We start from the raw sequence: 25,792 nt of genomic DNA on the forward strand, positions 1-25,792 counted from the left end.
CTATTAATATTTTACTTTAATCAAATTGTGAGCTCACGAACTCATCAAGTCAACCATTTTTAAGCTTAAGCTCGATTTAAAAATTAAAATGAACTATTTTGAGTTTGACTCAACATTAGTCAAGTCAAACTCAAACGTACCTTGTTTGATGTAAACATTGATCAGAATTTGGGTAACTCAAATTTTTATTTGATAATCGAGGATCCCATTTGTATTTATTAGATTGATAAATCTGGAACACAATGACCAGACTTACAACTATTTTACTAGATAAGTCAAAGTTTCATAAACGTGATAAAAGTTTGAACCTAGATATTCACATTAAAAATTTTATTATTTTACTAATTTTATTAATCTTTAGAATCAACTCAAATTGAATTCATCTATATGTATAACTTACAAGGACAAGAAAAGAATAGATGCTAATAACAAGTAACAAGAAAAATGAGTTGGAAGTGGAGGTCAAGTGGGCAAGCAAGGTGCAAAACTAGCTTTCCTCTCAAAACTTAATTGGTGACGAACTTATATCATAGTAATACTATGTATGTAAATAATTTATAGAACTTTATGTACAAATAATAAATATTATCATATGATTAGATAATTTTAAATTAAAAATAAAATAATATTTAATTATATAATAATAATATTATTTTATATATAATTATATATATTATTTATACACATAATTTTATTGTTTTTGTTAACACGCTTCTCCCGTTGTCGTAGTCATTGTCAATTTGGCATGAAGAAAGTCTTTGTCAATTGGGCCAAAGTGTCATTGTCAATTGAATCCATGGCCCATTACTCTTCGTTCTTCACCAAAATTAGGCAACTCAATCATTGCAAATGTCTCTACCTTCCCTCCCATGCCTCTTTACTTCTCTTTAAATGAATTACTATTAATTATTTCGTACTTCTTAACTCTCTAAGACACATTATTGTTATCAATATAATAATGACAAATTGAGTACTTGCCGTCAAAGGTAAATTCGGTCTAAATTATTTAAATTCGGATTAATGATTTAGTTTGATTTCAATTATCACGCTAAACTTATTTTTCTTTTTTGATATTTTTCTCTTTCGATGAATCTTTTCATTCTTTTTTGATAATTCGAATAAGTAAAATTGAATTTTGAACTAATTATTTTTCATCTACATTAAGTTTTAGTTCGTTTTTGTTTAAATTTGACTTAATTCGAATTTAATTTTATTTTTTATTTACTAATTTTGTGTATATACGATAAAGGAAGGGTTAATCCAAAGGGGAGTTTTCTACTATTTGCAAGGGAATCACCATCTCCACTCTTTGACCGAAACCCTAAAGGGAAAAGACAATTCACTTCATTTCAGTTTTCATCCTAAGTCATGGCAATGGGCCAATTGAGGCTGCCCAACACAGCAGTGTGTTGTGTGTTGGGCACTATTTTACTGGGAAAGTCTAAATAAGATTAAGATTCTGCGCCATTTACGCCACTCGTCTTCAAGCTACGGCAACTCCAAGAAGCTCATTAATGGAGAACATCAATGTGGAAACCGAACTTTTGGATTCAAATTAAGAGGGTCTCTGACATGCTGACTAAAATTTATAGTTAAAATTAGGTAGTGTAATATTATATATATTTATTTTAAATATATAAATAAATATTTTATTTTTAATTTAAAATTATTTAATCATATAATGATATATTTAAAATGTATAAGGTTGGATACCGGTATAATATTTAGTTTGAAATAAATTAAATTCAAACTGAAATAACTATAATTTAAATTTGAGTTGAATAGGGTCAAATCTTGTAAGTAATCTGGATTTAAGTCAAGCATATTCAAATATAACCAATGGTCGACAAGTTATTAGCAAATTCATATTTTTCAAACAACTTTTTATATTTTTATATTAATTTAATAATTTATCCTTTTTTCAATAACTTTATTATTAATTTAAAATAAATTTTATAAATTCAAATCAAATTTGAATCAATTTTTTATTTGATTCAACTTAATTCTAACCCATCTCTAATAAAAAACAATGTCAAACCAACACAAAGCGCCAAAGCCGCCAAACAGGGGAAGTGGCAGAGACCCAAGAAGGAGGTTTCTTGGTATAACCACGGGCCTTAAAATCGACTGAAGTAAATTTTTTTGGGTGCTGTCTGAAATACCAGGGAGGGCTATGATAGGACAGGTCAGATGGAGAGTGCCACGTGGACACTCCACATCGGATTCTGGTTTGACAGAAATGAGTTCCTCCCCCTCAGTTGATTGAAAACCCCAGCCAGCACTAAAAGGACTGACAAACAATGGCCCTCTGTTTTCGCAGTTGAGGAGCTTTTAATGTCTTTCTGCTTTACTCTCTTTCTCTTTGTTTTATATTCAGAAAGCTCTCATTTTTCTTCAAATCATTAAGATTTCCTTCGGGGTTCTCTCTCTTTGTGAGTAACTGTGTTGCTCCTGTTCCTTTCGCCGCGAATAATTCCTGAAATTTCCTCTGTCCCGACGCCGTTTAGGAGAGACTAAAGAAACAAGAATGGTTTTTCATTTTCATCTCTTATCTTATCAATAACAGCTATAAAATTTCATCATCTCTCAGTTCAGACACAATCTTTTTCTTCTGTTTTCTTGTTCCCTCCGAACTGGTTAAACCATTTTCACGTGTTCTCTGTTTCGTTTAACTCATCGTTTATGTTTATGTTGTTGTTGTTGTTCTTCTTCTTCTTCTTCTGCAGAGAAAAGAAATGCTCAATTCAAATTAAGTTAAGAATGTTGTTTAAGTTCTGCTTTTTGCTTGCTTTTTATCCTTCTTTTATACAATCATTAGTCCCAACATTGAACGACGATGTTCTTGGGTTAATCTTCTTCAAGTCAGCAATTGAAGACCCTGATGGGAAATTGGCATCTTGGAATGAAGAAGATGAAAGTCCCTGCAACTGGGTTGGTGTCAAATGTGATCCGGTGACGAACCAGGTCACCCGGCTCACTCTTGATGGCTTATCTCTTTCTGGGCATATTGGCCGTGGCCTCTCACGGTTACAGTTTCTTCAAGTTCTTTCTTTATCAAAAAACAACTTTTCTGGGACTATAAACCCTGATCTTTCACGCTTTGGTACCTTACAAGTTATGGATTTTAGTGACAATAATCTATCTGGTTCTGTCCCTGATGAGTTGTTTAAACAATGTGGGACTTTAAGAGTGGTTTCATTTGCAAAAAACAAGCTTAATGGTCAGCTTCCTGATTCATTAAGCTATTGTCCAAATTTAGTCTCAGTCAATTTTTCATGTAATCAGCTTTCTGGGCGATTGCCTGCTGGCATATGGTATTTGAGGAGTCTTCAATCTCTTGATTTGTCTGATAATTTACTGGAGGGAGATGTTGTTGACGGAATTGCAAATTTGTATGATCTGAGAGCCTTAAATTTAGGTAAAAACAAGTTTTCTGGGCTGCTTCCGGATGATATTGGAGGTTGTTCACTACTGAAAGTTGTTGATTTTAGTAAGAATTCTTTGTCTGGAAGCCTTCCGGATTCATTGCAAAGACTGAATTCGTGTGCTTCTCTTTATTTACATGGAAATTTATTCACTGGAGAAGTTCCAGAATGGATTGGAGAACTGAAAAATCTTGAAAAATTGGATCTTTCTGAGAATTATTTCTCTGGTAGGATTCCGTTTTCGATAGGAAGTCTTCATTTACTGAAAGAATTAAATCTGTCAATGAACCAATTTACTGGAGGATTGCCAGAGTCTTTGACAAATTGTGTCAACCTTTTGGCTATTGACATTAGCCAGAATAAATTGACAGGCAATCTGCCTTCATGGGTTTTTAAGATGGGATTACAAAGGTTGTCACTTTCAGGGAATAGACTAAGTGGAAGAATAGAGAATGCTTCGTTTAGTTCAATGAATCAAGGTCTTGAGGTCTTGGATGTATCTTCAAATGTATTATCTGGGGAAATTCCATCTAATATTGGAGTTCTTAGTGGCACGCTGTTGTTGAATTTGTCCAGGAACCATCTGTTTGGTTCTATTCCAGCAAGTGTTGGAGCATTGAAAGCCACCCAATTTCTTGATCTGAGTAACAACTGGTTACATGGAAGCATTCCTTCAGAAATTGGGGGTGCAGTTTCACTCAAGGAACTGAGGTTGGAGAAGAACTACTTGACTGGTAAAATTCCGACTCAAATCAAGAACTGCTCATCTTTGACATCTTTGTAAGTTCTTTCCTGCCTTTTGTTTTTGTTCGGTTTAATTCTATTAGGAATTTCTCATTTTGAAGCTTTTTCAAATTAGAATTCATAGATATAGACTAACAAAGGAAATTGTTTGCATAATTGTCTCATACACTGTTTGAGATTCTTTTGGAATCACTTGAGATAGTTTGAGTGAAGATGGTGTCTGTGTCCATAGATATGGCTAATTGCATATCAGTTTTTTGTGCTGAGGAGCCATAACTTTATTGATTAAAATTTAATCCATTCTTGTAATTGGCTTCTGTTTCAATGTAAGGGATGATTAAAAAAAATTAGTGATAGGCCAAAGAACTTTTCTGTTCTGACGAACCTTTTTGCCTTTTTGGTATAATTATACAGGATCCTATCTCATAACAACCTCACTGGCTCAATCCCTGCTGCCATTGCAAACCTAAGCAACCTTCAATATGTGGACTTGTCTTTCAACAACCTCACTAGTAGCTTGCCCAAAGAGCTTGCAAATCTTTCCGGCCTTGTGTCCTTTAATATTTCCCACAATCATTTTCAAGGTGAACTACCAGTTGGGGGCTTCTTCAACACCATCTCTGCCTCGTCTGTCTCTGGAAATCCATCTCTCTGTGGCTCTGTTGTCAACCACTCCTGCCCATCTAACCATCCCAAGCCAATTGTCCTCAATCCCAACTCTTCAGACTCATCCAATGGTGGCTCCTCTCCCAATCATCGTCAGAAAATTGTACTTAGCATTTCTGCGCTTATTGCCATTGGAGCAGCAGCTTTAATTGCAATTGGTGTAGTAGTTGTCACTGTCCTTAATATCCGTGTGCGGTCTTCTATGTCACGGGCTGCTGTTGCTCTCATGCTATCTGGAGAGGAAGATCATAGTTCTCCCTCTAAGGACCCAAATTTTGGAAAGCTTGTAATGTTTTCAGGTGATGCTGAATTTGTTGCTGGGGCTAATGGGCTGCTCAACAAGGACTGTGAACTTGGTCGTGGTGGGTTTGGAGTTGTTTACCAGACAATCCTTGGAGATGGGCGTTCAGTTGCAATCAAGAAGCTAACAGTTTCAGGGTTAATCAAGTCCCAAGAAGATTTTGGAAGGGAAATGAAAAAACTTGGGAAGATAAGGCACCATAATCTTGTGACACTTGAAGGATATTACTGGACTCCATCTTTGCAACTCCTCATCTATGAATTCATCGCAGGAGGGAGTCTGTATAAGCATCTCCATGATGGAGACAGTAAAGATATCCTATCTTGGCGACAGAGATTCAAAATAATCCTGGGGATGGCAAAAGGATTGGCCCATCTGCATCAAGTGAACATGATTCATTACAATCTGAAATCAACCAATATTCTAATAGATAGTTCTGGTGAGCCCAAGGTGGGAGATTTTGGCCTGGCACAGTTGTTGCCAATGTTAGATCGCAGCATCTTAAGTAGCAAAATTCAGAGTGCACTTGGCTACATGGCTCCTGAGTTTGCATGCCGAACGGTGAAAATAACTGAGAAATGTGATGTTTATGGCTTTGGCATCTTAGTATTGGAGGTTGTTACAGGGAAGAGACCTGTTGAATATATGGAGGATGATGTGGTGGTGCTTTGTGACATGGTGAGGGGAGCATTGGAGGATGGCAAAGTGGAAGAATGTGTTGATGGAAATCTTGAGGGGAATTTTCCCCCAGATGAGGCAATTCCAGTGATAAAGCTTGGTCTGATCTGTGCATCTCAGGTACCATCAAATCGGCCTGACTTGGAAGAAGTGGTCAATATTTTGGAACTGATCCAATGCCCTTTAGAAGGGCAACAAGAGGAGTTGGAATGACACAAACTTTCAGAATTTGAACACGAAAGCAAGTCACGAGAGGATTTCTGGTGAAGAAGAATATGGTTTGTCTGTTAAAGAAAAATGAAGAGATATATTGTTCAATATCCATTTCTTTTCCAAATATTTGTTTGTTGTTTTTTCATTGTATTTTTCCTTTTTGCCTTATACTACAGTTTCCTTTATCGAATTCTTTTTCATCTGATGAACATGAGACTTGAAAATATTGTTCACTGCTATATCTATCAATATACTGTAGTCACTGAAACCATCTTTGGTTTCATTGTGTCTCATGTTATTCATATACTTACATACTATTGATTTAATCTGAGTCATGAAAAAGCCTTCTTGTCTATGTTTCTTGATTTCCTCCATTTGCTGCCTGTGTAGCTTATAAACTAGGTTCTTGCTGCATATGGTAATGTGAATGGTATAGCTATAACATATGATGCTGTTGAATGAAAAAATGAAAAGGGAAGTCGCCCACTTGCTTTCTTCATACTAAGTTTGAACTCACAACTATTTCCCTTATCTTGCAGGCTGTTAGGTATCTAGCCATATTTTCACCCAAAACAGCCAATAACCTGCAAATAAACAAAAGAAATCATTTTATTCATTAAAGGTATATTTACATAGATAAACTAGATAGTTCGAGGAGTCTAAGGTCTACCATAGGTGCAAGTTCTGGCAATTTCAACTGATGATTGCGTTAGAGGAAGACAAAGATGGTGATGATAGACTAGGGGGGACACTTTTCCTGATCTTATAGTTTAGGATTTATTGTAAAAAAGGTAGTTAGGGCTATTAAAAAGGAAGATAAGGAAAAAAAAAAAAATTTGGATAGTATTTGTTATGGGCAACTATAGGGTTGGTTGTAAGAGGTATCTGACATTTGGAATGGTCATAAAAGGGAGGTTTTAGATTTTTCGAATTGTTCGGTTTATTCATGTAAACATCCCCATGATGAATAAAATGTTTTCATTTGTGGGTTGTTGGCTTTTTAAGGTGAAAATATGGCTAGATACCTAACACAAGCTTATGATGCAACATGATCAAACCTCATGCAGTTAAACCGGCAGTGATGCTTCAAGAAGGCAAGGCAATCCAGTGGTGCTAATAATATGGTCAGTGCACACTTTCAAAGTTAGTTAATGACACAGTGATTTCTCTGTTTTCGCAAGCATGTTTAATAATTAAGGCTTTGATGTGAAGCTTAAATTTATGAGATGGTGTTGGACAAAAAGGGAACCTAATCAAAATGAGCTTGGACATCATCAAAATACAACACATGAGGGCCCTGTAAAGCACTTGCATAACTTTTATAGAAGTTAATATTTAGTGGGCAAACAAAACAATCATAATGTCTTGCCATGTGAACCTCTTTGTAAGGCCTTTATTCTTGTGGGAATATAAAGGAATTGCTTCCATTATCTAGTGATTTAACTTATATCAATCTTTAATTTTGTCTTAAGCTTCATAGAACAAAAGGGGTTATGGTTTGTAATCATAGGAAGTGTTTTAAAACCCGGATAGGCTAGTCAAACCGATCCAATCAAGATTTAGTGGTCAATTCGGTCTAGATTGATGTTTAAAGTTTAATTAACATAAATGGAATTGACCTACGGTTTAGCTAGACGAATCACAACAACTCAATGCAAACAAACTATCATATTGGTGTCTCGAGTCCCAACAAATACAGGGGAATGTACCATACCACTAGATATGTTGCTAAGATGTTGGCCAAGTTGGAGAATGAAAATTTTTGCAAATGCTAGATTTGAATCAAGTCGACTTAGTAAGGAATATGCATCACTTGGAGTGTGAAAAGTTTTGCAATTACTGAAGTTCAAATCAGGTCCACTTGGTGAGGAATATGTACCACATACCACAAGATCATAATTTTATTTAGTTAAATATTACTCTAGTGTTTAATTAATTAGTTAAAACTCGGACCAAGTATTGATCTGTGATCAGATCAATGAAGACCTAGATCGAACATTGACCTGTGGTCAAACGAATCAAGTCTCAAACTAAGCATTGACTTATGATCAAGCTGATCAAGACCTAGATGGACCCCTTGATTAGATAAATGCTAAGTCTAGTGTTTATTCATCACATGCCTTTGCTTCTACTTTGTTGCTTAATGGTGAGACAGAATTATAGATTCCTCATCACTTATCAAACAACTAGGAGCATGTAAATGGGTTCATGAATGCCCTAAAATTTTATTCAAATTCTTGAGTACTTTGGCAAGATTGTGTTGTGTGTTGATAAATTAGATGGATAGAACTTGATAACCAACTTTTTTTTGTTTCTAGGGTAAAGGTTATAAGAGTAAATGCTAGCAGAACAAAGAAATTTTATTAGAATAATATTATATATATTTACTTTAAGTATATAAATGAGTATACATTTGATGTGTGTCATTATATGAGTAGATGACTTTGAATTAAGAATAAAGTAACATACAACCAAATGATAACACATAAAAGTGTATATCTATTTATATACTCAAAATGAATATATATAGTTTTATTGATTTTATTAATTTATTCATACAACTTAACATAATAATATATAATTAAATTTAAAATTAAAAAAATAAATAATTATATCATTTAATTTTACGTAATTATATTTCTTTATATAAATAAATTATTAAAATTTGTTTGTCACTATAATTTTCTTCCATATGTATATCTAAGGCACGAAGATTTAAAAAGTGGATCCACCATGGCAACCACTAGGTAGACCTAAGTTCACAAGCTACCCACAGTGTTGACGCATGATCTTGGATCATGAATTTTGGAGCAGACCCTAATGAAAAGACACCAATTTAAGGGACATCTCAGCCGAAGGTGACCCATTCTCTCATTCCCTTTTTCTTAATTTCTAATAACATGTAATTTAGACCAAGATCACGCGTTGATCTGATCATATGACATAATTAAATTTTTAAAAAAGATTATAACTTTATAATATTAGAAAGACGCAGTTAGGATATTTTGACAATTAAACTATTGTTTAATCCTATTTATCGAGCTCAAGTTTAAGTTTAACCAGTGCAATAACTAAAATAGGATTTAGTCATAATTCGAATTGAATTTAGCTCCTGCTCCCAATTGGATTGACTGATTTAATTGGAATTTCAAAACAATGTTAAATAAGAGAATAGGTATAAGCTCACATAATTAAACTAAACTATGAAATATTTCCAAAAGTATAATATAATAAAATTATGTGTATCTATTTTAAATAAACAAATTGATACACACTAATAAAGTGATCGCCGTCATTTATTTTACAGAACAAAATGAGCCAATAGCAACTACAAAACGCAGAAATTAAAAGCGGCCTATGGACCACTTTGAAGGACTCACAACTTTTGTGAATAATTTACATTCTATGGTTCAATCTCCTAAAGTTCTGTGTATCTTTCTGTTTTTTCTCCTCATCATCCACTTCCCTGGTCGAAATCTCATATATCGACTTCTGTTGTAAATCTTACTAATCCCAGTCATTTTCCCAACCATCTTTGGTTGTAGACCTAGAAGTAAGACCGTTGGCGGAAATGTTTCCCATATGTGGTGACCCAGAAGACTTGACTGCATTATTGTCATCCCAGTCCTCGTCCCACCCTTCATCCCAACCTTCTGCCGTTTCCACATTGGTAGCTGAAAAAGATTTGGGCAATCCCATTTCAAGTTCTTGATAAGGGACTCTGTCATGCCATCTCCTTTTCCTCAACTTGCAGCAAGCCCATGTCCCTCCGAAAATTAGAACCGACAGAATCAAGAAGTAGGCACCATTGATGGGGGTCAATAGGTGGTCATAAGAAGGGAGGTACACAAAAAACTTCTCTCCAGATGTCCGAGAGTTCATGTGAAGAACGCATTTCCCCGATCCAGTATTAACTATCACTTTGTTGCCCTTGCCAGCAGCTGATGAGATAATTATCTAAAATAAAACAGCGAAACAAGGAAACCACACATATAAAATAGCAGTCAATAAAGTTCCCCAAATAAAAAACAGTAGCACATATGCATAATTTGCAGATCAGCAAAAATCAGGAATCCAAAATATAAAAAGTCATACCTAACTTGATAAAATAAGGTGTAAAGCCAATTAACAGGCCTTTTCAAACTAAGGTTTATAATCTTGTATCATCAATATGCAAAACAAGATAACGATCTTAGGTCAGGTCAGGTCTCAGCCAAATCCAGTAACAGAAAACTTTCTTATACTTTATCATGACTTTCTCTTCTAACCCATGAATATTTTAGCAATGTTTTCAGCAAAAGTTCTAGCAACATTTAACATAAATATTATTTCAAGTCAGGCTAGCTAAATTACAACTGCAATTAAGACCATGTCTTCACACCAAAGAAATGTCCCCAGCAAACTCAATTTTCATTCATTCTTAGTATGTTTTCTCCTTCTTTTATCCAGATTGTAGCCTACACATCAACTCAACACTCATTAGAACCTTATTACCAAAGATCTTTAAGTTTAAATCTGTTTCACTCAAGAAGCAGAAGAGCAGAGAAATATTTACCTTTTTGGCTCTGTGTTTGGATATTTCAAGTTGCTTGACAGGATTTTCAGCAGCTGTCAGGACAGTAAGATTCACTCTCAAAGGCTTTTCTCCTTCATTTTGGACAAGAACAGTCCAATTTCTGGTCCCTGCTTATGGAAACATATAAAAGGAGATTTAACTCATTAATAGATACATAAGATGAATGTGACTGCTAACTAGTTCAACTGATTAAATATCTTAGATTTTTAAAAGTTTTTTCTGGGATTAAATCCAAATACACAAAAGCATTTTTTTTTTTTTGGAGTGGAGTGTTTAAATACATCCCAAAGAAGGAAAATCAAAATTATAAAATAAACGGATGTTATTAATCAATAATGCTTACACCACTGCTAATAGATCATGATATAATAGAGCATTAAATTAGTGAGCCAATCAGAAGGTCTCAGCTAGATCTGCATTTAAGAAGACTATTCAAATTTACTAAAAGCATATTTTCAAACACATGAACACATTAATGTAGCACCAAGTCACCTACTTCCAATGATAAAAGGACATCATATAATACCATACAGTCCAGTAATGTTGTAAACAAGCCAAATAATGGCAATAAAGCCTACAAAGAACACGGTTGGTAGCATTCTCAGATTAACATGCCAACTCCTGAAATTCATAAAAGAAGAGATGATAAGAGAATCATAAATGGCCCAATGTAGCTCAACAAAACCTTAATCCCAAGTAAATGGATTGGATGAGTCCTTTTTCAATCATTCTACTCTAAGGACATCATCTATCAAGGTATGGATTACAGTATATCAGTCAACAAGAAGAGAAAATGCATATTAATTTAAAAATAAATCATTTAGTTACCATTCATCTATTGCATAAAATTTAATATGCTACCCAGTAATGCTTTGATTTCTTAACCCAAAGCTAAAATAACAATAAATTTGTGAAAGCGATGGTGCATCCTTGTGCCTTTGTTCTAATTTCCATTTCATTTCCATGAGCATTAGATTCTTCTTCTTCAGCTCTTCATAATACTTATTTCCCCTTGTTCTAAAGAGCATTTATCTTAAAGATTGCACTGACCACTATAACCCAAGTAAATACAGTCTACAGCAATCATTAATACCCAGCATAGATATTACATCATTGTTTACAACCTGATATTAAATTAACTATCCTCAGATATTTTTAAACTATACAAATCCTCAGATAAATTCAAAATTTATCTTCATTCTTGCAAATCAAACCCTATAAAACCAGTTCAAGTAATTGCACAATCCCTTAAATAAAAACAAGCACACATTCTAGAGCTCTTCAATCCAGTAGTTCCAACACCAAGCAAACATGTTAGCCAATGAAAACAAAAGACCGGTAAATAGCAGGAACTAATAATCCAATTTCAAAAAAAACTAAAAAGCAAAATGAATTACCAGCGTCAAAACTCTGAATACAGGCAATAAGTCCATTCGAAGTGCACTGATCAGGTAGCCCCATACAAGTTTCATCAACCCCAGCCTCTGAATCCCTTTCATCCTCATTATTATCCTCTTTCATTTTGTCCTTCTTGTTACTATCTGTTCCATCCTTCTTCCCACTGTCTGCTGCCTCCTTCCCACTATCTGTTGCCTCTTTCCCACTATCTGTTCCGTCCTTCCCATTATCATTTCCCTTCCTATTATCTCTTTCTTCACTCTTCCCACTATTTATTCCCTCCTTCCTATTGTCTGTTCCATCCTTCTTTCCACTATCTGTTCCCTTCTTCCCACCATCTGCTCCATCCTTTTTCCCACTATCTGTTTCATCCTTCTTCTCATTATCTGTTCCCTCATTCTTCACATGATTTGTTCCCTTATTCTTCCCATTGTTCGTACCTTTAACTTGAGGACTCAAAACCGTATCGCTAGTATTGTTCATAGTCTTTTCCTTACCAGGATGACTCAATGCAGAATCCTTTTCATCAGAACCCGTAGAATTCTTAGCATCATCTGTATTATTGGATCCGTTTGGGCTATCAATAGCTTTGTTTTGGACGGTAGGATTCACTAAATCCGTAGGACTTTTACTATTATCAGTTGTTTCGTTGAGTGGAGGTGGACTCACCAAATCCCTATTATTTAAATCTTTTGCATCCAACAGCGATGGACTGTCCACTGTATCTGGCTCCTTCTTCTTCCCAGCTTCAGCAGGTTTATTAGCACCCGAACCCTAACACAAAATACAAAAACTCAATACAATACGTCGTTTTGTCATCAAAAAAAAAATCTTACTTGAGTTGCAGCGGAGTTATCGTTTGGATCCACCGCAGCTAAGTGGCGAAATTTAGCATTGGAAACATCGGTGGCGACAATGGAAAACAACAAAAACACCGCCAGAATTACATTTTTATCCATTACAAAATCCCACTCTAACGAATTCTCCTATTTAGATCCGTGGAAATCAAATATTTAGAAATTGTAGCAATTCTCGATCCCAATAAGAGATCACACAAACTCATCTTCCAGCGAAATCAGAATCCGTCGTCGTGCAGCTTTCGATTCATCTGAGCTTTGAGTGGACGCAGTTGAACAGAATCGGTCAAACATATAAAATAATAATTAAATAAAAAATAGAACAAATTTCAGGGCTCAGTCTGTTCTGTTTTCAGTTTAAATTCAACCGGAAATGGATAATCCAGCATGGGCTTCTGGCATGATGAAATCGGCCTGGCCCTGTCTCGCATTGGGTCTATTTATAATCAGGCAGATATCTCCAATCAATTTGAACGAATTCAAAATCAAATGAGTTATTTAAGTTTGAATCAAGCTCAAATCAGTTTATGTTTAAATTCAGTTCGATTTAAATCTAATTATATTATGAAGACCGAAGTTATTTTGTATTTACATCAAATAAATTAAGTTTGATATAATGACTGAATTCATTTACATGAAACAAATTAAATTTAAGTGGGTTTAAGTTTGACCGAATTAAAACTAAAATTAAATTACTTTTTAATCGAATTTAGACTTGAATTCATTAATTTTAAGCCATATGCTTGCTTTAATTTATCGGTATTGAGAATATAGTTAAAATATTTATTTTCAATATAAAATTACGGAGAAATGGTGTTAAAAATTAGTTTCATTATTCTTGAAAATATAGTTATTTATATCTTATGATACATGATATATATTATATAATATAATATGATATAAGTAAAAGTGATATATATTATAAAATATATCAAATTAATATGATACATATTATTAATATAGATCGATACACTTTTCTAGATAAAATAATGATATAATAAAAGTGTATATCAAAATTTTAAGCTTTCAGTGAATTTATGATATTTTTTAAAATATTGATATGTTAATTGAATATTTTATTATTTTATTTTTAAAAAAATATATATTATAATACGATATATAATACAATATATGATACAAAAAATTAAATTTTTTATATGTAATATAATATATAATTTGGCTCACACACTTGGAAAAAAACTACTTTAGAAGATATAGTTGTGATGAATAATTTAATAAATATAAATTAATTTATAATAATATAATTTTTACCTATTTAATAACAATTATTCATGTGTTAATTCATTATATAATTAGATTATTTTAAAATAAAATAAAATAGCATATAATCACTAATAAGTAATTGAAATACTCATATCGATAACAAAAACCCCCCTAACTACAGTCACTATAATAAATCAAAACGAGCAAATTAGTAACTTCAGTGATATGATTAAAAACATTCTAGGGGGAAAATGTCATTTTTTAAAACTTAGCTTAGGGGCAAACTTTTAGTTTTTAAGGTTTGGGTGGACAAAGAGATTAAATTTTAATTTATTTTTAATATTATAAATGAAATAACGATTTTGCCTTTGAAACTAATAAACTTAACCTCTCATGAGGTGGTGTTTGAGATTGTCAAAGTTAAAAAGTGAAAACTTATGAAAACATCATACTTTGAGTGGGAATAAGTCATTTGGGCTTAGTATAACAGTAAAATTATGTGTATCAACTTCTATTATACAATTCGTGTACATCGATAATGTGTCATCATGTGATTGAAAGATTTTAAATTAAAAATAAAACAATATTTAATCACATAATAATATAATATCTATGTACACAAATTATATATCAAAAGTGAATCACATAGCAATGCTCTCAGTGTAAATGTCCAATCACTACTAATCTAAAAATTTATTATTTAAGCCTCTAAAAATATTAAAACTATATCCAACTTCAAAATATTGTGTTTTACTTAGTTTTTAGAGGTCCAACAACAATTTCTTAAACTATCCAATGGAATATTAAAAATTTTTAAAGTTTAAACACCCCCAGACCTTTTTGAATATCTAACCCCCTGAAAACTTCATTAATACCCAAAATATTTTAAAAAATTAAATTTCACCCCCAAATATGTCATTTTGAAAAACGAAAAATAAAATAGAAAAGTTTATGCAAAATCACTTTTATACCCTTTCACTTACTGAAAAACACTTTTATCTCTAATTGACATAAATAATAGTTTTTTATAAAAAAATAAATTTCGTTAGAAAAAAACTAATGATATTGCAAAATAATAATTTTATCATTCATTAAATTTGAAAAAAATTTTCATATCAAACCCAAAGTTTTAAACAAAACATTTAATATTTAAAAAAAATTAAAAATTTACAAATCAATATTTAAATTTTCAAATTTTCAAAAATATCTAACCTTTTCAAAAATATCTCTAAGTTTTTTTTTTTTTCCAAATTTTCAAAATCTCTTAAAAATTTCATTATCACATCTAACCTTTTCAAAAATTATAAATCACTTTCACACATACAATTATATATAAAATAATGGTGAAAGAAAAACAAAATAAATTAGTTTTAATGCCATTTAAATCTTTAAAAATTTATTTTAAATTTTATTAATTTAAAATATTTCTTCCATTTTAGGCAGCGGTTTCAACTTCGTCCAGTCTCGTCTCTCACAAATGCTTGTGAACCTGAGGAGGCTCTCGCTTTCAGTAAGACTCTTCTATTCTGAATCTGCACAAGCCTTAACTAGAACCCAACTGAACTCCTTAGTCCTCGCCCAATACTCCAATGGCCACTTCTCCAACCTCCTCCAAAACGTTGTCGCTTTACCCTCTGTTCTTCTCACTGCCTCCCTCAATATTAGCAAAGCCCACCACAATCTCCCTAAGTCCAACTACTTCTCAATTCTCGACATGGGTCGCGAGCTTATCGAAAACCGTTTCGATGTTCAGTCTTGTTGTGTCAAGCTGAGCAGGAAAGGTGAGCCTTTGGTTTTGCCCAATTTGAAATTGAAAGTCTTGATTGAAGCTGTTAGACTTGTATTAGAAATTGTTTATGATGAACGTTTTGTTACGTTTTCTTATGGGGGTCGTTTTAATATGGGAAGACACACGGCAATTAGATACCTTAAAAACTCGGTGAAAAATCCTAGTTGGTGGTTTGCTATATCGTTTAATCGTCAAAAGTTTGATAAACATAATGTCGACAAGCTGTGTCTATTTATGGGTGAGAAAATCAAGGATGAAATGTTGATTGATTTGATTAGGAGGTTTTTGGATTGTGAAATAGTGAGAATTGAACTTGGTGGGTGCTATTTGGGCAGAGGGTTGCCTCAAGAGTGTGGCTTGTGTTTGATTTTACTTAATATTTACTTTGATTGTTTAGATAGAAAATTGCAAGAAGCACGTCTTCAAATAAATGAGAGGAATCCCAAGCTTAACTTGAATGAGCTTGGTTCTTCTTCCTGTGTTTATTACAAGCCACTGAAGATATATGCGGTTAGGTATTTGGATGAGATATTGGTGATTACTTCAGGTTCGAAAATGTTAACTATGGATTTGAAGAATGTGGTTTTGAAATTTTTAGAGGAGAAATTGGAATTGAATGTTGATAGAGTGAAAACTGCAATTCATAGTGCGGTATTGGAGAAGATTGATTTTTTGGGAATGGAACTGCAGGCTGTACCACCTTCAGTTTTGCATCCCGTTTTGTCTGAAAAGGCAATGAGAGCTAGAAAGAAGTACCTTAGGCAGAAGGAAGTCAGAGCTCTGGAGTTGAGAAATGCACGTGAAAGGAATCGGAAGAAGTTGGGTTTGAAAATATTGAATAATGTTTTTAAGAAGCTGAAGCATGGTAATGGGTTCAAATTTGAGTTTCACATTGAAAATGAAGTCAAAGATATCTTCAGAACTTGGGCAGACGAAGTGGTTGAAGAATTTATGGGATCCTTAGAAGACCGTGGGCATTGGCATCGGATGCTTTCTAGAGGTGATTTTCTTTCTTTGAGACACATAAGAGATCAATTGCCTGAAGACCTTGTTGATGCTTATGATCGATTTCAAGCACAAGTTGACAAGCATTTAACACCGGTCAAAGCCAGAAAGGCACTGGAGGAAGAAGAAAGGAGATTGGAAGTGGAGGAGGAACAAAAGTATGCTGAGAGAACATTGGAAGATTTGACGAGGCTTTGTGTGAAAGTCTCTGCACCTATAAAGCTTGTTAGGAAGGCTGTTAAAATGGCTGGATTCACCAACAATATGGGTCGACCCAGACCAATCAGTTTACTTACTGCTCTTGAAGATACCGATATAATTAAGTGGTACGCAGGTGTGGGGAGAAGATGGCTTGAATTTTTTTGTTGCTGTCACAACTTCAAGATGGTGAAAACTATTGTAACTTATCATCTTAGGTTCTCTTGTATTTTAACGCTAGCAGAGAAGCATGAATCCACCAAACTAGAAACAATTAGACACTTCTCGAAAGATTTGAAAGTCATTAACATGGAGGGGATTGAAGAAGTGTACTTCCCCTCCGAACGGGAGGTTAAGATGATGGGAGACAAGAACCTTTCAGATCCAAAACCGGTTGATGGGGCTTTATCGCTGGCTTTGATCAGGTTGGCCATACATGAGTCATCACATTCTTGTGCTGCCCATTTTTGTGAGAGTACTATTACTACCGTGTATAGGGTAAGGTTACTACAGAACGATGCAAACGTTGATCCTTTGGATGAAGATAAGTGGGTTAAGGGTGTGGCAGTTATTCATGAAGCTCTGAATAAACGGTGTATCCCTCTCTGTTCCGATCACATAAATGATTTATTGCTCGGGAGAATTACCCTCCAGGATATCGATTGTGCTTTACTTGTTGATGAGGCCTGAGTTTAATTGCTTTTGTTCAAGTTTTGTACGATCTGATTGTGGTCTGAAGGCTGCTAACCTTTTGAAGCTGAGGTCAAGATCTCTGCATGTTCTTGCTCGATTGAGGCCAGGTTGGTCATTTGAACATTGTTTTTCATTTGAATCATATATTATGCAATGACATAGATTAGGCCTTCTTTGTTGTAGTACTATTTTTGTAGCACATAAAAATGTTTCAAGAAATGACACATGAATATTATGACAGTGACCTTTACCCCCAGCAATGAATTTCATGTAGATAACTTGAAACAGTGACTTGATGACTAATGAAATGTATTGACTGAGATCTCCTCTTTCCATAAACATGATTTTTTATAGAATTAAAAAGGTAAAATTATGCTACGAAAAATTTGGACAAAATAAGGAAGAAATAGTAAAAAACCACACACTATTAGAATAAAATAATAATATAATTAGGGTTGGATTCAATTTAAATTGTTTAAACTTGAACACAAGTTCAGATTAAACGAGTTGAGTTTGATCAGTTCAATTTAAATTTAAAATTAAATTATTTTGAGTAGTTCGAGTCTCAATTTATTAATCTCGAACTATTGTTTATTCAAGTTCAACCAAATCCGAATTCAACCGTAAAATGATATGTAACTTTTGTATGAGATAGGAATCACAAATGCTAGAGAATAAAACATTAGATGTTGTGTCGAAGAAAGCATAAAGTGTGGACAAAATTTAGAGTGGCTTAAGCTACAACTCTTCTCGGAACAACGGCTTCAATAATTCATCTCATCTTTTACCTCGAAAACGTCACAGAATCAAAGTCCATGCATTGAATTAATGGAGATTGTTGTTTCGTATTATTATTTTTTTTTATGGGTAAGTTGGATTACCCCTTTCTCAACTGGTCAAAAGTATCTTAATGACTTAGTCAGGTCTAATTCGATCACATCAAACATAAAAAAATCTTGGGTCCAGTGATTATTCTATACCCATTATATTAAGTTAAGAGTATGGTCTTGATATATTTTTATAAATAGAAATGTCAAATGATCGAATTGATTTGAAAAATTTGACACGACCTACTTTGACTTAGCATTGAAAAAAGTCGATTGTGCTAGGCCTATTGGCTTAACAGGTTGTGGGATAAGACCTGTCTAAAAATATTTAAAAATTATAAATAATTAATATTAATTAAAAATATAAAAAATTATAATTTAGTGGATTGGCCTGTAAAGGTACGTTAGCTGGTTTGCTAAGAGCTCATGGGGGCACAACCTTGGAGCCTTTAGACCTTAAGTTTTTGTCAAGTCAACTTGATACGAAGGTCTACCAAGTGGTGGGCCTCGGCTTGGCACATAGACCCAGTTTGGCCTCGCCTTTCAAATCCATTCTCTCTTGTTATTTGGGTCCTATCATTTCCTTCTATATTATTTGAAACAATTAGATAGATGTGTACATAATTCGATTCAAACTATAAAATTGAATTAAACCAATTAAAACTTATGTTATAGTTTGGTTTGGTTTGGTTTGTAAAATAGTTTGATTTGGGTTAATAAATTTTTAAAAAGTATTTTTCACTTTTGATTATTGTTTTGGGGATTTTTAAATCGAATCAAATTGTAAACTGTATTCTTTTAAAATACATATATATAACCATGTTTGATAGAATTTTTTAATAAATAATTAGGTGTAAAACCTTTTTTATATTTACTTTGTTATTTTCTTTATATGTATATTGTATATATAATTCATATTTATTTTATATATTTACATTATGTTTTAAAAAATTATAATTTTATTAAATAATATATATTTAATAATGAATGATTTTAATCTGTTCAAAATGTAAACTAAATTAAATTAAATCATATTTTTTTAGTTTGTCTTGAAACCTAAAATAATTTAATTTAATTTAAACCATTTTTTAATTTAATTTTTAAAAAAACTTACAAATTACACAAAACTGGTTCTTACGCAACCCTACAATTGGGTATGGGTTTCCACTACTTCAACACAGTTAGGGTAGAACTCAAACTGAGCCGGTTTGAGCTTGAGCTTGAGCTCGGTTCGAACGAACCCGAAATGAGCCAGCCTAATAAAAGCTCGATCAAGTTCGAGCTATTCGTCAAAATTTTCAATTAAAAATTTTAATACAAAACAACGTCGTTTTAATAACAAAACAGTTAAAAACTCAAGCTCAAAACGAATCGAGCGGAGTTCGAGTTTGGTTTTCACGAGCGCGAGCTCTGCTATATATAAACCGAGCCGAATCTAGAGCTCGATTCAGCTCGATTCGAATCCAACCCTAAACACAACACTGAGACAGACAGTCTTCCTAGCGTCCAAAGCCACACTGGCTTCTTTAAGCGAAGCGCGCAAACCCTTAAGTCTTCCAGCTGGCAATTTCTTTGTAGAAGAAGCAAACATATACTAGAATAGGAAATTGAAATTTTTACCCTTATTGTAATTTGTATATACATACATACCACTCATTCTAAACCTTAAACAAATATACTACAACAGTAATCTACTTTTCCAAAATACCCCTCATTCCAAATTTTATGTAGAGATTCTCTCTTTTTCTCTGTAACTTTTTTTCTCTTCTTTCTCATCTTTCAAGTGATAAAAGAATAATGTAAAAAATAGAATAAGTGTTTCAAAAACAAAAGAAAAAAAGAAAAACTGAAAAAGGAAATGAATTTCAAATTAAGAATTCTTCACTGAAAAAAACTGAAAAGAAAAAAATTAAAAAGGTTGACTGAGTGAAAAGGGTTGGCATAATATAATATAATATTATATTATATAAAAAATCTTTCAGTTGGCAAAGCGCCAACCTTTTAAAAATAAAAAGAAGGGTTGGCGAACGCCAACACCATCCCTTACAATAAATAAAGGGTTGGCCAGACGCCAACCCTTTTCAACATTTAGCGTTAGCTTTGACGCCAACCCCTTAAATTTTCTCCAACCTTTTATTTCCAAATCTTTTCAACCAAAATTAGTTTTTTGATAATTTTTTCATTTTTAAAATTATTATACTAATAATTCTCTGCAAGTCAATTTATTTTCTGTAAGATTCTTCTACAATAAAAATTATTTTCTCATGCTTCTGTAATAAAAATTATTTTCTCATGCTTCTACAAATTTTTCCCTGCAAGATTCTGCAATTCATTTTTGTTTTGATTCTTCAGATATATATATATATATATATATATATATATATATATATATATATATATATATATATATATATATATATATATATATATATATTGATGTATTTTTTACATATTCAACACCAAATACACATAAATATAAATTTTGTTTCAAATATTGATACTAAATATTTATATATTTTCTCTCTCTACAGTATATTAAAAGTAAATAATATTGAAAACTTAGTTTTGGTTTCTCAAGATTGAAAATAAGGATAATTTAGGTATTCTATCATATAAAGTGATAAAAATGTTTAGAGGGTAAAAAGTGTGATATAAATGTATACGTGGACTCAAATGAAGGTAAAAATTTCAATTTCCCTTGTAATAATGTGTTTCCCTTTACCAAGGGAAAACAAAAACAAAGGGAAGAGCGGCATGGACGAAATTGCGGTTGTTTTGAGCAGGTTTGGAGATGAACAGAGCGCGTTGCTGGATCGGTTTGAGAGGCTTTCACTTGAAGTGCAGCTTAACCAAGCCATTCTTCGCCGGAGCTTCTCAGAGCCACCAAGTGTTGTTGGTCGGACCAAATTGCCAGCACCGTTGCCCCCAGAGTCAGCGGTGCGAGTAAAACGGCGTCGCGGTGGTGTGGCTGGACCTGGTTTCGGCAAGGTTTTGAAGAAAATGCTGAAATTTCTTGTTATTAAGAAGACTAGTAACAAGAATGGAGCGAGAGAGGAAGTGCCAGACCCCCAAAACACAAAGTATTTCAAGGCATTCAGTAAATCTCTGCGCCTCTGACTGCTTTTGATGATCAAATATACTTTTTTTTTATAGTTCTTTTCTTCCTCCCTGCCCCTATGCCTTCATACTTGTAAGACCGATGGGTGTCGTGACATGCTGACATAGTATTTGAGTATTTCTTATTCGAATACGGTTTGGTAAAGTTGGTAGGTCAAATGAGGCCATGGAAAGAGGACCAACTACTCTCAATCGGGAGGATTTGATACAAGTTGCTCGAACACGGATAACTGTATAACTTGACTTGAACGTTCTTGCCACATTGGAACTTGTTTTATTGGAAATTTGTTGTCTTCTTCCATAATTCATTTTCTTTAATGATTCGAGATAGTAAACTTCAATCTCAAATTGATCATTTTGGATTCAAACTTAATTGGAATTGACTTTTATTTAAGTTTAACTAAGTTCGAATCTATCATTAATTTTAACACTTTTTTAATGAATCTAAGACTCTATTATATATTGACTAATGACTATATCTTCTCTCAGAAACATGAATAGAGAAGTTTTATCTATTGAAAATACTTATTCAAAGAGGTTTTAAAGAAGGAAGACTGGTGACACAACATAGGTAATTTTACAAACCTTACAACTCTAAAAAAAAATTATGCTTTTGAGTATTTTTGTAATCCTAAACTAATATAATTTGGTATTTTATAATATGTGCATAGTTCCTACGAATTGAATTAAATTTGTTTAATTCATGCAAAATTAATTTCACAACATTGCCTATGGCGATGCATCGAAGGAAGGTGTACTACCTCATTGGGTGTCTGAACAATTGGAAGAAAGTTGTTCAATTCGACTATATGAAGTTGTCCCGAAAATTCTTTGGCAAAAGCATGGTGATATTACTTGGGGTACCTCTGATCCAAAGTGGTTCAACTCAAATCTAGAGCAAAGGCTCTAGCTCAACAACTTGAATCTAGATCAACTCATTTATTTATCCGATGACACAATTTATCTTACCAAGATATTATTCACCTTCCAATAATACTATTTATCCCTCCAACAGCTTCCAGTGGCACCATGTACCAGTTTAAACAAGGTTAAACTCTAGCTTGAACTGGATATTATATATTTAATCTAAATTCTAGCCAACTTGAGGTTCATCTAAGATCAAATCTACCTCTAGATATTACTTGGATTTATGTTCATAGTTCGCCTGAGAAACTTTGAATATATGCCAATGATTAATTATTCACCCAAGTTGAGCTAACTCAAACTTAAACTGGTATTTCATTTCATTTCATTTATGAGAACAATACAATTTCTTTGAAAAGCACTGTATCCAAAGAGACTTTCCAATAAATACACATGCAACAAGTTAAACTAATTCAAACAGGAAATTAAGGTTTGTAACTCTTGTGCCAGCTAAGCCTGCTGTGCATCTCAGCATCAATGAATATAGATCGTGATTCTAATTGAGAGCGATCGTCAAAATTTTTGGAAATGAAAGAAATCTCCAAAAGCAAGACTTACGCACGGCTCATGTATTCCCCTGTTCTTGTGTCCACCAATATTTCATCACCTATATTAACAAACAACGGAACACTGACGACTGCACCAGTATCCAGAGTTGCTGGTTTTGACCCACCTGCCACAAGAATTTTAATTCACAATAAGCAAACCATTAAAAGATCATTTTTACGGACCAAATAGCAGCACAGAGAATCCATATTCCCTTTGTAATTATATCGCTGAACTGACAATAGGCAAATAACTTTTCCTAATCTTTCCTGATGAAAGAAAAGGCAGTGCAGTGACTTGATTTTACACAGCCTGCTGAAACCAGTTAAAATCCCTGCATTTACACGGGTCATGGAGCTCCTTAATAAGACCCTCCATATAGCAGACTCCATAATTACAATATGATCCATTTAGCACATATGTAGCATATACCCAGCGACATTTATTACCTTCATGTCTCCAGAGTCATGAATCAACAGAAAACTTCAGTTACACCAGTAAAGATAGTCAACTGGGGGTTCAAAACTTTCCAGAGAAAAACATATTACCTTGAGCAGTATCACCTTTAAGGCCAGGATCAACATCAACCACAGTCAATTTAACAGTGATTGGGAGTTCAAAATCAATAACCTGTAAGCATATCAATAAGCAGTTTTTTAAACACCAGCAACAGCATCAACAATGGCAATGTAAAATTACCATGCACTAAAGGGTGCCACCACCCATGTGAATATAAGCAAATGCATCAAAAATATAAATAATGTAAGTATTGACAACTCAATGAGAAAATTAAAAGCAAAACTAAAAGAAGATTACTTTTCCATTCCAAAATAGCAAATTGCAATCCATTCCTTCTTTCAGCCACTTTATCTTATCCCCAATATCTTTCTCGTTAAGACGAATCTCTTCAAACGTGTTCTGTGAAAAGATGGCATTCCAAATTAGAGAAGATATAAGTATAAATGAAGTAAAATGCTAAATGCCAATGTTTCTTGACGTAAAAATTGAATCTTTTTATTGCATCTGCTAAATTCCTTTAAGATGAAATTGATTCCAACTTTCCTAATACACATAGCTCAGGTCACCAAACACAATAATGCAGGAAAGTGTGGCAGGTATTACTTTTCCTGAGCAAGAATAGAATGACATGAAAGCAAATAAGATAGAACGGATATAAACAATACCAGGTCCATAAAGGCAAACTGGGCACCATCTTTGTAAGTGAATTGCTTGGTTTCCTTGAATACATCTGCCTCTTCAATCTAGGGAAAAATCAAAGACATAAAAGCGTAAAAAGAAGTCTGCCCACATCAGACAGCACAAGATAAAAACATTAATTGATTCTCATTCTTCCTAATCTTCATATTGCTACATCTCTTCTTTATTTATTGCATTGATAGAAAATTTGGGCGCCTTTGTGCCAGTTAGATGCAATGTATCAGAGTGAGCAGCCTCTGCTAATCAGCAGATCCTGTAAATCTATTACTAGTATATCGACAACTATGCTGAAACATTCAAATAACACTAAAATATATAATTCTATACATTATGCAACATTGTAGCCATAAAGCAATGCACCCAAACATTTTACCAGTTTCAAACACTGACAAATGATAAGGAACCAGTTTCTAGTTCCTAAATATATAAATACATGCATACATTTTCCTAGAATCGGTGAGCTTCTACTAAACATTGAATTTATATTACTTAAAACACTCACTTAAGTGCAGTTTGCATTTCAAGTCCACTAAAATTTTGGAACTTAGAATTAAAAAAGAACAAAATTAATACACTTATTCTCATCCTAAGGCCTTCATTTTAATTCACAAAGTGCACAGGCAAAGCCACTGTATTTTATTCATCACAATCTTAAACACTGAACCCAATTGAACTTAAATTGGGATAACAACATCTAGAGTTATCAAACTATCACTTTATATTGAAGGAACCATTTTTTTTCTATTGAAGTCACATTGCTTCCAGTACAAAATAAAACAAACAATCCTAATTGCAAACTTGAATAAAAAAAAAGATTTAATTCGACAGCGCTAATGATATTATCTAATCTTAAATTTGTAGCTAAAAAGAAATTACCGAACTTCCCGCTCGAAAAGTCTTCTCAACAGTGTTTCCAGTAACGTAATTGCGAATCTTGGTCCTCACAAAAGCTGCCCCCTTTCCAGGTTTCACATGAAGAAACTCTTCACAAAACAAAAACAATTTTAACCAGACAATGAAGCCTAGCTTGCTTTGCGAAAATGAACAAAACGAAATAATAATAGAGAAAAAAATCAATACCCAAAACACGCCAAGGGGCTCCGTCTACTTCAATGTTGGTGCCGACTCTAATATCGTTACTAGTCAAGGCCCAAATCCCTGCAATACCAACATTAATTATTTTACCTGAAATGAAAATGCAAATGTAAATGAGCAATTGAGAGGAGGATTAACTGGGATATTTGGGAAGGGGGCGTAGGGAGAGAATGGAGGGTTTAGATGAAAAGTATATGAAAGATGAACGGCGGAGGAAAGAAGGAGCTGACGAGACATTGATGGTGGCCATGGGTGCGTTAAGGTGCCCAGCCACAATGCTCGAGTAAAAGATGATATG

At 33.4% G+C, this 25,792-nt stretch overlaps 4 protein-coding genes across 5 annotated transcripts; 2 read left to right on the top strand and 2 right to left on the bottom strand.

Moving 5' to 3' along the window:
* The first annotated feature begins 2,204 nt into the window (after positions 1–2,204).
* LOC123201616 (leucine-rich repeat receptor-like protein kinase PXC2) lies at positions 2,205–6,331 on the top strand. Its single transcript, XM_044617196.1, has 2 exons — positions 2,205–4,205; positions 4,584–6,331. The coding sequence occupies exons 1-2, from the start codon at positions 2,683–2,685 to the stop codon at positions 6,025–6,027; spliced, it is 2,967 nt and encodes a 988-aa protein (XP_044473131.1). The 5' UTR covers positions 2,205–2,682; the 3' UTR covers positions 6,028–6,331.
* Positions 6,332–9,255: 2,924 nt separating this feature from the next.
* Positions 9,256–13,254, bottom strand: LOC123202080. Its single transcript, XM_044617803.1, has 4 exons — positions 12,838–13,254; positions 12,001–12,775; positions 10,583–10,710; positions 9,256–9,984 (listed from the first exon to the last, which is right to left on the bottom strand). The coding sequence occupies exons 1-4, from the start codon at positions 12,958–12,960 to the stop codon at positions 9,535–9,537; spliced, it is 1,476 nt and encodes a 491-aa protein (XP_044473738.1). The 5' UTR covers positions 12,961–13,254; the 3' UTR covers positions 9,256–9,534.
* A 2,275-nt stretch (positions 13,255–15,529) lies between these two features.
* On the top strand, positions 15,530–18,024 carry LOC123202113 (nuclear intron maturase 3, mitochondrial). Its single transcript, XM_044617862.1, has one exon. It carries the CDS (start codon positions 15,560–15,562, stop codon positions 17,762–17,764), a length of 2,205 nt encoding a protein of 734 aa, XP_044473797.1. The 5' UTR covers positions 15,530–15,559; the 3' UTR covers positions 17,765–18,024.
* Positions 18,025–22,927: 4,903 nt separating this feature from the next.
* Positions 22,928–25,792, bottom strand: LOC123202114 (elongation factor P). Of its 2 annotated transcripts, none has more exons than XM_044617863.1 (7): positions 25,633–25,792; positions 25,480–25,557; positions 25,276–25,382; positions 24,366–24,443; positions 23,998–24,099; positions 23,730–23,811; positions 22,928–23,308 (listed from the first exon to the last, which is right to left on the bottom strand). In XM_044617863.1, the coding sequence occupies exons 1-7, from the start codon at positions 25,742–25,744 to the stop codon at positions 23,190–23,192; spliced, it is 678 nt and encodes a 225-aa protein (XP_044473798.1). In that variant the 5' UTR covers positions 25,745–25,792; the 3' UTR covers positions 22,928–23,189. The 2 variants fall into 2 exon arrangements, 1 of the variants encoding a protein (XP_044473798.1); XR_006498928.1 differs by lacking the exon at positions 22,928–23,308 and adding an exon at positions 23,371–23,515 and having other exon boundaries at positions 23,631–23,811.

Source organism: Mangifera indica, chromosome 18 (assembly GCF_011075055.1).
Source record: "Mangifera indica cultivar Alphonso chromosome 18, CATAS_Mindica_2.1, whole genome shotgun sequence".
Classification (NCBI taxonomy): domain Eukaryota; kingdom Viridiplantae; phylum Streptophyta; class Magnoliopsida; order Sapindales; family Anacardiaceae; genus Mangifera; species Mangifera indica.

What these genes read in the sequence shown, in the direction of transcription:
- LOC123202113 (XM_044617862.1), top strand. Translation starts at nt 15,560, where the DNA reads ATGCTTGTGAACCTGAGGAGGCTCTCGCTTTCAGTAAGACTCTTCTAT.
- LOC123202080 (XM_044617803.1), bottom strand. Translation starts at nt 12,960, where the DNA reads ATGGATAAAAATGTAATTCTGGCGGTGTTTTTGTTGTTTTCCATTGTC. An exon ending in TATTCAGAGTTTTGACGCTG is followed by an intron (nt 10,711 to 12,000) that starts GTAATTCATTTT and finishes TTCCATAAGCAG; the next exon opens with GGACCAGAAATTGGACTGTT. An exon ending in CCAAACACAGAGCCAAAAAG is followed by an intron (nt 9,985 to 10,582) that starts GTAAATATTTCT and finishes GTTTTATTTTAG; the next exon opens with ATAATTATCTCATCAGCTGC.
- LOC123201616 (XM_044617196.1), top strand. Translation starts at nt 2,683, where the DNA reads ATGTTTATGTTGTTGTTGTTGTTCTTCTTCTTCTTCTTCTGCAGAGAA. An exon ending in TGCTCATCTTTGACATCTTT is followed by an intron (nt 4,206 to 4,583) that starts GTAAGTTCTTTC and finishes ATAATTATACAG; the next exon opens with GATCCTATCTCATAACAACC.
- LOC123202114 (XM_044617863.1), bottom strand. Translation starts at nt 25,744, where the DNA reads ATGGCCACCATCAATGTCTCGTCAGCTCCTTCTTTCCTCCGCCGTTCA. An exon ending in CTTTTCGAGCGGGAAGTTCG is followed by an intron (nt 24,444 to 25,275) that starts GTAATTTCTTTT and finishes ATTTTTCCCTAG; the next exon opens with ATTGAAGAGGCAGATGTATT. An exon ending in TAAAGGTGATACTGCTCAAG is followed by an intron (nt 23,309 to 23,729) that starts GTAATATGTTTT and finishes TTCTTGTGGCAG; the next exon opens with GTGGGTCAAAACCAGCAACT.